Below are 10406 nucleotides of genomic sequence, written 5' to 3'. Positions count from 1 at the left end.
CGGAGCGGTGGGGCCGGAGCTCCTGCCCCCGCCTGCTGCCCTCGGCATCAGCTTGGGTCTCGCTTGCGGGTAGGCATAAGGCTGTGAAAGAGCAGGGCCCGTTGGTAGGTGTAGGGATGTAGTTTCACAGGTCTGTCTCTTGAAATCTCTGTTTTGGTGGTTTTTCTACCACCAAACTTCAAAAACGTAGGTGTATCTCTCTGCTGGCAAGCGCCGTTTGGAAAGAGCCTTATATCCCTGCAGAACTGCAGATAACTGGTGCCTGCATTTCCTGTCAGGGTCATGTCATCTTTATAGGATATCAGAAATACTGACTTTGTTACAGTGATTCAGGGTATCACATCATGAATAGAAAGCTATAAAGTTTGTCAAAACAAATTTAACTTTAAGATGAACTGTGTAATCTGTGAATACTTGATTTAACCTGGAAAGCACATGTTTTAAAACTTAAAAAGTACAGCAAACTGTTAGTTAGAAACCATTCAGATGTTCAGAGCACAACACAACTGTTGTGGCAGGAGTAGTATTGCTTTTAGGAGTTGCTTTGATGAAAATGTTCAGCTGTGAGGTGCTGAAATAAATTTCCTGTTTTGAAAAGAGGATTAAGATGTCTTTATCCATATGTATTTTCATGCAGTTTGGGATGGCTTTGGCTCACTAGAAAATAACCTGATTGCCTGTATTCCTCAAACTGCTTAGTTCCTGTCTTAAATTTTGACTGCAGGAGGTGCTTGTCCTAAATTCTTCCGAAAAATGTTTTCTAGTCCTTCACTTTTCCCCTGCATGGGCGTTAGATGACTTCCATCTGAAAACTTTCAAATGTGTAAACTTGAACTTAGACATTGCTTGTGGGTGTCTATTTTACATGCAGTTTCTTACCTTTTTTATTTGAATATAGTATAACAATTTCTTGTTTGTTTTCTAGAAACATACTGCTTTTGCTACCTTTCCCAGTGAAAATGCAGCTGTGAAGGTTTGTATTGAATTTGTTATCAAATGCTTTAGCACAGCACTTTCTGAATTGCCAGTTGTGAGGTTTTAACCATCATCTAGTGCTCAGAGCTAGGAAAAATCAAAGCAGCACAATGTACTACTAGAGTTCTGTTTCAGGAGTTGCTTGCGGGCCTTGTTGAAAATCAAAGCAGCACAATGTACTACTAGAGCTCTGTTTCAGGAGTTGCTTGCGGGGCTTGTTGAACATTTCTGTGGAGTCCTAAGACAAGTGGATTGGCAGGAGCTGGAAGTCATTTGATCCAACCTGTCTCTTAGAGCATGGCAAACTTACAGGGACTAGACTGATCAGGGACCTGTCTAGGATGTGTGTGTATTTATATATAGACTATAAATCAAGCATAATTTCTGTGTCTTCTGCATAATTGCATATTTGCCATAAAATTCAGACCTACCTCAAATGTCCAATATCTATAAGAAAACTGCTGTGTTAATGGGGGATGTGGATGCCAAAAGGTAATACTAATAATGCTTTTTAAATACAAATCTGTTAAAAAGCCTGTGTCCAGAATGTTTCCCTTATGCCCTGGGTTTTGGTTTTTTTGCACTGCTATTTTTTTTTAAAGCCACACTTAGAGGACTGCTCAAAAAGTTACAAAGTGTGTGAGGTGAACAGTGGTGTATTTGGTTTCTGGACTTGCAGAATGATAGATCTTCGTCGTGTCTCTGTTAAGAATCTTGATTTTAAAATTCCTAACTGTTACCAACAGAGTTCAGTGTGTTTGTAGCTCATGGGCAAATCAGAGATTTACTAGGCTATGTAATGAGTATCATTGTTAAGACTGCAGTCTTGCTATTGCGTTCAGATGAACTAACTCTGTAGTGGTTCTGGTGTGCAACCTTATCTCTTCCCTTCTGCCAGCAGGAAAAAGTCTGTGAGGGCAGAACAGTGCAGTGTTCCAGGGGGCACTAATTTAGCTTAAAGCAGCTGGGACTGCATCCTATGGCTGGTTTACCAATCAAAGGAAAATGAGTTATGTTTTCAAATAATTCTCATGTTTTTCCTCTTCCCTTTCTTTCTTTTCTCCATTATAATTACTTGAAGGCTTTATCAAGATTGCATCAGCTGAAACTTCTAGGTCACACCTTAGTTGTTGAATTTGCCAAGGAGCAAGAGAGTGTGCAGGTACTTAGCCAGCCTTCTGTCTCAGAGAAGTGTAAAAGGTATGTGTTTAATTTAGTTGTTGTGTTTGTGGTCAAGGAAAGGAAATTCCCTTTTTTTTTCTTTTAAAATTTTCTTTTTAACTCAATAAGTTGTATCCATTTAGAAATGTTAACAAGCTTGTTCAGATCCATAGGTGATTGCATTTCTCCCTTTAGAACTGTGTCATTACCTGTGTAATATCTAAGTGATAAAGGCTGTGTGATAGTGCTTAATTAAAACAACAGGAGTAGAGATTTCAAGTTAGTTATTCTGCTTTTTGAATGTGAACAAATCAATAACTTAATACATTTGAATTTATAGTCTCTGAAGCAACATGAAATTATTTTAGTTCTTTTCCTGTGAGCAGATTTAAGTCAGGACTGTTTGAATATTGGGAGACTTACTTAAATCTGCATAAGAATTTATTTTAGAAGACAGGCTGCTGTAATTATCCACATGTGTTAATACTGAGGAATTGAGAATGGCTGTAGTAATACCATTGATAAAATATGTTAAAAATACTATGCCATCAATATCTTGTATTTATTAATGGATAATGCATTTTTTGTATATTACATAAGGCACTTAAGTTTTTCCCTGTTTTAACTAAGACTAAATTAATTTTCAGTTCAGAAGAACCGGTGAAAGAAGAAGAGAAGACAGAACCAAGCTGTGTTAAAATAGAGAATGGAATTGCACCCAACCATGGGTTAGTGTTGGGTTTTTTATTTGTCTTAATTATTTTATTCTGTTAGATTATTTTGAAGTGTGCTATGCACTGTGGAACAAGAGTTTTGTTTCCTAGTATGTTACTGTTCTACAGGCACAGCTGTAGGAATTGTCATAAAGATGAAGTTTCAATTCCTCAGGTTTAGTACACAGTTGAGCAGTGACTGGTGCTTTGAGCTGTGAAGTTGTGGATTGCATAATAACCTTCTAGCACTGTGCTTTGCTTTCTCAAGAACAGTTTGAGGGCTGGGTAGGTTGTCCCAGTGTTAACAGCACAATACCATTGACTTGTTTTTCTAGATGTTTCTTCTTCCCCCCTCCCTCACCCCTTGCATTTTTGCATACGTGGAGAATAAATTTTTTGGAGACTAACAGATTCAGCAATTTGAGCATTGAGTTTGTGGTGTTTGTACATGCTATGCTGTGCTTTTTGGTTTTGGACATGGTGATTGTTTTTGTGTACTTGAGGGTTTCTGCATGGGTTGATACTTTCATTGTGTCCAAGCCCAGTAAGTCTGTCATGCATTAGGCATTGCTCCCTCATGGTAATGACAATGTAAGTGGCCCAAAACTGTTCTAGGAGAAATAATAATATTTCAGTGTTACTTCTGACACAATGAATAGTTAAGCCTCTAGTAATCATTACTTATTACCAGTAACTATGTGGCAGTGGTATTAAGATGTCTTATTTTTAATCTTTTTTCCTCAGCCTCACCTTTCCCATCAATTCTTGCCTCAAATATTTGTATCCACCACCTTCAAGTGCAATTCTAGCAAATATAGCAAATGCCTTGGCAAGTGTGCCCAAATTTTATGTCCAGGTAAGTAAAAAACAACAGTAACAATGAAAAAAGGAAAGTTTAAAAATAAAAACATCTCATTTTTCCTTTTTTAATTATCCATAGAAATGATTTTTGTGTCAAGGTAAATATTAAGTTAGTTTGCCTATGATAGCGTTAACCAATCTTAACTTTTTACTATGTTGAGATAGTAGGAGTTCATTGACTTAATTGACACTGAAGACTTAATGGGATGTGCTCATCCTGGTTAGATGTGACTTGAGTACTTGGAATTTCATTCTGAGAAGATGCTTTTCTCTTTTGACTAGCCTTTTTAGGTGTATTGCTCATATTTGCCATTAGTGTATGATCTCAAGTGCAAACTATCACATTGCTCACTAGCATTAAAGCTGCTGATTTACACCTGCCAGAAGTTATTTGCTGTGATACCTATCAAGGAACTGTTATAATTCATTTATTTACCTTTATTTAAAGGAAGCCTTACTTATTCTGAATCATTTCAGGTACTTCATCTTATGAATAAAATGAATCTTCCTCCACCTTTTGGACCAATTACTGCTCGCCCTCCCATGGTAATGTTTTTAATGTATGTTTTAAGTGCTGTAGAACTCAGAATTCACAATTTTAAATGTCAGCAACATGGTAGGAAATCTAAGTTCTAAAAGTTTAAGAAAAAGGTTGGAAATACTGCTGCGTGTCACTGGGTATGATCTGCATGTTGGTCTTCTAAACAAATTTGTTTAACTGTACTTAGAACAAAGAAATACACATGTATGACAGTAGCACTGTAATGTTTCAAAGGAGGTTCAGTGTAGATACTGAGATGGCTTTGGAGCTTAGGCCTCTACCCACATATTTTGACCATGATCTTGGAAAAGTCCTTAAAGCTGAGTGCAAAGTAAAAACCCATGACCATGCTCGCTGTATTTTTTATCACCTCAACTTAAAAGAATGAAAACATTTACTCTTATGCTTCAGAAAGCAGCAAATTTGTTGTATTTTATTTGTTTGCTTGTGGAAAGTTTTTCATTAGTAATGTAGTTTACCAGAATAGCATCTACATCCACACAAACATACTTAAAGAAAATACTTCTTGTCCTCTTCTAATTTAGTGCTTTGACTGTTTTTATTAAGTAAAGGAAAACTAGACACACATTTTTTTTTCCCTTAACAAGTTTATTTATTTTTTTTACTTTTTCCCCATAATTAGTATGAAGAGTATTTGCCAGTGCCTGTGCCACCTCCCCCAATCCCACCTCTGCCTCCTGAGGAGCCTCCTTTGCCTGAAGAGGAAGAAGGACAAGGGTCTAGTGGAGATGAATCAGAATATGAGAGTGATAATGATGAGGAAAAGGAGAGGTATGCATTTCACAGTCATTTGCAAGCTCTGGGCTCTCTTAAAGTGGTGGTTCTACTTTTCTAGCTTCTAGTTCAGCAAATGGTGGAGTCTCTTGTAACGTTGGCATCATATAGATAGAGCATCTTGTAGATAGTAGATAGAAATCTTTCCAGATGCTTAGAGAAATTCCAGAGTAATTTAATAACAGAAGGACAGTGCTGTTTTAAATGCAGCAAGAAAAGGAAAACGGCCTAACAGTGTGGAAATTATCATTTGTTCCCATGTTCAAAAAACACAACTGAACAAAAACTCAGAATGGAGAGAGAGTGCAGGTATAAGAAAGCAATAATTAGTTTTCTGAGTTCATTGTTCCACATCTGTACTGAGAAAACTATTCAGCCTGAATCATACATGCACACCAACTTCCAAGATGTTCATTGTGCATCAGTGTGTATTGCTGGGAGTAATAATAACTGGAAGTTGTGTGTGCTGAGGATTCCCTTGCTGCTTTGGGATGCAATTGCATCACAGCTGCATATTTTCAGTCTTTAAGCTAATAATAAATTAAAAAGTAATTCTTTTGCTTGCTGTTTAAACTGAAAAGTAAATCAGAATGTCCTTATGCTTTATTCAGAAAAGTGCTTGCCCTTGGAAAAAGGTATTTCTGCTGACTGGAAGTGGTATTATAAAATCAGGGTCAGCTTGGGGTGTCATAGCTTTTCTTACAGCTTCTGTGTCCTAATTCAGAGCTGCGTGGGGAAGGAGGGGCATCACTGACCTCATTATGATTTTGATTGGTCACTTCAGTTCTCTGTGTATACAGATTTGCTGTGTGTTATATTTTATTAATGTAGTTTCAGATTGAAGGTGGCTAGTTTTGTAACCATATTCTGAAAAGATCTATCTCAAGGGCTTTAAGGAAGGGGGAAGGGTTTTCAAAATTAATGTTTTCAAATAAATTGTAAACCAGTTTGGTTTTTTTAAATTTTTGTTTCAAATAGAATGACCAAGTTGATGGAATTAGCAACCCTTCAGCCTAAAAGACCAATAAACACAAAGAGACGTGGTGTTAGAAAAAAGCAGAGAATTAAAGATTTATTGAATGTTCCTGTGTGTACTCCCCACAGGTTTGTATTTTTTCTGTGGTTTTTGTGCTTTTTTCAGATGATTCCTTTTACTAAATTGTGTTCTCTGTATCATGTTTGCTTTAGTGTTGCTGCTTTAAAACAAGCATTCTTCACTGACAGGTAAATTTGGTAGTGGAGGTGATCTTCCCTTATCCTCATGTTTGGTCTTACTGCTCTAAAAGACCAAATTTTCATGTCATTTGAACTAAAGTCTGCTCAACAACCTTAATCTGTAAAGTGTGCCTAGTTCTTGCTCTGTGTTTCTCCTGCTATCAAGTTGAGGAAAATTCCTTTTCATAAGAAAGATAACTAATTCCATATCACAGCTGTGGCAGAAGCAATCTGGATTTATTGTTTGGGATACTTAAAAGTGTGATACTGGAAGAATAAAATCTGACTCAGTTTGGAACTGCAGTTCTATGGCACAGTAGACAGCAGTGTAGTATTTCTGTGTAGTGATGAATTTTCACCTGCTTCCTCCAAGTGATTTGCTATAGCCTATACACTAGGTGAGAGCAGCAGCAATGCCAGTTATTTTTCATATAACTTCATATAAGTTCCTGATAAAGTTTTCATAAATGTCTGTATTGTAATGGGATGTGTGATTCTTGGGTTTGCTCCTGCTGCCAGCCATACCTACTGTATTTGCAGTGTTTTAATTAGCTTGAACTGTATTGGGTGAAATATGTGAAATGGAGAGAGCATGTATTTATGGTAAACAACAGCATAAAATCTGTCTGGAAGAAATCTTATATTTGACTATGCTTTCATCAGTGTCTGAATCTTTAATTAATATATTGTTGTTTTAAACAGTAATTTGCACCCTACACTGTTACCTTCAGATGTGTTTGAACAGCCCCAGCATGTAGGTCATAAAAAAATAGAGTTTCACATTAGTACTGACATCCCAGCTGTGCTTCAGATACACTCAGAAAAGGAAGAAAAAAATGGTAAGAGACTTCAAATTCAAGTGTATTTAATATTGGATTCATGTGTATGTAGAAGGCTGCTGAAATTTAGGCCAGGAAATTCTATTTTCTTCTTTTGTATTGGTGCTTTCATAAATAATATACATCATAAGTAGTATGAATCAGTATATATATGTGTTCAAATTGCTTTACAAAGTCTACCATGTTAAAATGTTACTGAAAGGAGTATACTTTTTGCTGGCTGTTGATCCTCTTGTGAATAAATGTACAAACCGTGTGTGTAATGTGTTGAAATTTCAGACCTTTATGCAACCACAGAAGAAATCAATAATACAGGCTTTGGAAGGATTTTCCCAGCTCCTAGCTCAAATGATAAAATGGAAACTGAAGAGGAGGATGATGAAATACCATCAGAATTCATTTCTAGAAAGGATCTGGAGAAAAACAGACTCTCTAAAGAAGGTATAACTATAAGAATATATTATCTAGTAATAATTTTTTGAATTGCAGCCAATAATTTAAGTATTTCTTAATTGGTCATATATTAAAATTTATACTGAGCGAACATGTAAAGTAAGGAAATGAGCTAAAACTTTGTCTATTTTTTTGTCTTTAAGAGATGGAAAAATTTTCTGTTTTCAAAAACTATGAGCCAGGTGATCCAAATTGCAGGATATATGTGAAGAATTTAGCTAAACAAGTTCAAGAAAAGGTAGGCAAACAAGTAAATGAAATATTTATTGAAAGGTCTTTTTATTAGCTTTTCTCTTATACCTACCCTTTAATTTCAGGATCTCAAGTTCATTTTTGGAAGATATGTTGACTTCCAATCAGAAGTGGAACGAAATATGTGAGTTAATTTGGTGCTTGGTTAAATTTCAGCCTTTTATGTTAACTTCTATGATACTGGTGAAAATTGTGATTTAAAAGCTAGTCATCTTTTTTTTTGCTTCTGCATAAAGAAAAAATGTATTTCAGCTGAAAAATCTTCATTTATCACAAGTGCAGAAATAGAATTATTTTTTGAACAGCAGCTGAAGACCCTGGTATTTCACTCTTCCATTTTTATTCACAAATTTTCTGTTTATTGGCTGAGTGGCACAGAATGAACAGTGTAGATGGTTCCCCCATGCAAAATGGTCTCCCAGGACATAATTCGTGTTTGTAGGCTTTGCTCCCATTTCTGCTTATTTTTCCATCTTCAAGCTTGGGAATTATATTTATATTGTGAAATACAAAAGTTTTTAGTTAAACATGAGTAATTCCAAATTCTCCATTTTGCCTCTAGGTTTGATATCCGTTTGATGAAGGAAGGCCGTATGAAGGGACAGGCTTTCATTGGACTTCCTAATGAAAAAGCAGCTGCCAAAGCATTAAAAGAAGCAAATGGATATGTCTTATTTGAAAAACCCATGGTGGTTGTATCCTTTTCTTCAAACATTTGCATGATGTTCTTTGTAATCCGTGTGTCTATCTCTAGTTTTGCTGTCAGAGTGTTTTACAGAAGAAGAAACAGCCCCAGAAAAACAGTCAGCATAACACAGTGCACTATTGGTAGTTTTATAGTAGCTGAAAAAAAAAATAGAGGCCCCTCTTCTAAAATAGGAAACTAAAGGTGTTTTATTTAAGCCAGTAAATTTCTCTGGTCTTAGCTCTTTGATCCCACGGACAATAGAAAAGATTGTAGACCCACTGTGTTTAAATTAAACACAAGCTTCTTATCATGGTTAGGCCTGTTTTCACAGAGCTAAGAACATCAGAAATGATCCTGTTGGGATCAGTGGACACCTATTTAGACTAGTTCTCCTGCAGGAACTCTCACTTTTTGATTGCATGGCTCTGTTTTTTTGTCTGTAATTCCTTTCTTATTTTTCGTTTAAATGTTTCATAGTTTATTTCATTTCCTTTGTACTTACATTCATCCAAACCTCTGTTCTTTTTACCTTTTTCCCTCCTAGATACTGAGACATCAAAGTTACAGAATTAACACGCTGGGATGGAAGACTGTAAATATTGTTTATCCTGCTGTAGTTATGCTTTTTGCACCTAACCCATTCCCAGTTCTCTTTATTTACTTAGTATTACCAACTCTTGGACAGGCTGTTTTAGTAATTTTTGTACTGTGTATCAGTACAGTTGTTACTGGTCTTGGTCCTAATCCATGACTAATAGGCACTATTGTTAAAATATTTCATGCTGTAGTAGAATTGATTCACAGATAAAGGTCACTTTCTAAACTGTAATTTGCAGAAATAATCTTTTTTTATCTCCTTGATTGGCTTCTATTTATCACACACACTAGTAGTCCTTAACAGAATATCAGCAATTTGCTCGTTCAGCTAGACCAAAACAGGATGCCAATGAAGGGAAAAGAAAAAAGTAGAACACTGCACAAGGTATGGATTATCTGCCTGAAAACAAAAGTAAAGAATTAGGTGGTGGTGTGGGGGAGTGGTTGATGTGTTTGTTTGGTTTTATTCAATGGCTTCCTTAGTAATATTGGTGGTGGAGGCTAAATGTTCCATTCAATTTTATTTTCTTAAATGTGTGCCTGTATCAGAGAAACAGTGCAAGGTGTATAATTGGTGTAAAATTAAAAGGTTGCTTCTTCCTCTGATTAGAAAGAAACTGAAATTTCCCTAATACTCATATCATAGGGTAGTTGTCAGTTTCTCTAATCCTTAATCTGGGGAGCTGAGGAGAATAATCCTGTGGAATTGGACCACTTGCCTTTTAGTAATCTTCTGGAGTTTTGGTATTGAAGAGTTGCCTCTTTACTCCTTCCCTTCCGTCCCTGCTATTGTAAAGTGATCCTGAAGAACTGTTTCCAGCAATAAACTTCTGCTAGCTGTAAAGAAATTTTGACTTTGCTAATTTTGGAAAATGAGATCTTAGTGCTGTTGCAGCATCCTTTAAACTTGTCTGAATTCTGTTCTGGATTGCATAGGTCCTGATTTTTGGCATTGTTTAAACTTGATGGGAAAGTAACTTCTAGCAGAAGGTAGTTGCTATTTAACTTTTATTTCTTATCATTTACTTCACTGCTTCTTACTCTGAGTATTTGCTTTATATGAGTAACTCAAGCAAAATCAGCTGTAATTTAACTGTGAGGGGTTTCATGACCTGAACTCTCAAATGATCAGCTGTAACTGTGAGGGGTTTCATGACCTGAACACATTTGCATAGTGAACTCTCAAATTATCATGTGAAGTAACTGATGTGAGAGTAAAAAGCATTTATTTCTCAGTCTGCACCCCCTGATAGATCAGCTAGCTCAAATTTAAAGGGCATTGAACTTAGTTTCAGATTACAGTTGGGGATCACTCT

The 10406-nt window shown here is 36.1% G+C and overlaps 1 protein-coding gene across 1 annotated transcript; it reads left to right on the top strand.

The window, feature by feature from the left end:
- Window positions 1-925: 925 nt before the first annotated feature.
- Window positions 926-9476, top strand: RNPC3 (RNA-binding region (RNP1, RRM) containing 3; the record flags this gene model as incomplete). The annotated part of the gene is made up of 13 exons (XM_009082308.1): window positions 926-973; window positions 2057-2175; window positions 2784-2864; window positions 3594-3705; window positions 4188-4256; window positions 4895-5043; window positions 6025-6150; window positions 6964-7100; window positions 7380-7541; window positions 7697-7791; window positions 7871-7929; window positions 8368-8500; window positions 9403-9476. Coding segments are annotated over 13 exons (1350 nt in total), but the record flags the coding sequence as incomplete, so codon positions are not given.
- Between the last annotated feature and the right edge of the window lie 930 nt (window positions 9477-10406).

This window comes from Acanthisitta chloris, unplaced genomic scaffold (assembly GCF_000695815.1).
Source record: "Acanthisitta chloris isolate BGI_N310 unplaced genomic scaffold, ASM69581v1 scaffold44139, whole genome shotgun sequence".
NCBI classification, from domain to species: Eukaryota; Metazoa; Chordata; class Aves; order Passeriformes; family Acanthisittidae; genus Acanthisitta; species Acanthisitta chloris.
This window is presented reverse-complemented; position numbering and strand designations above follow the sequence as displayed.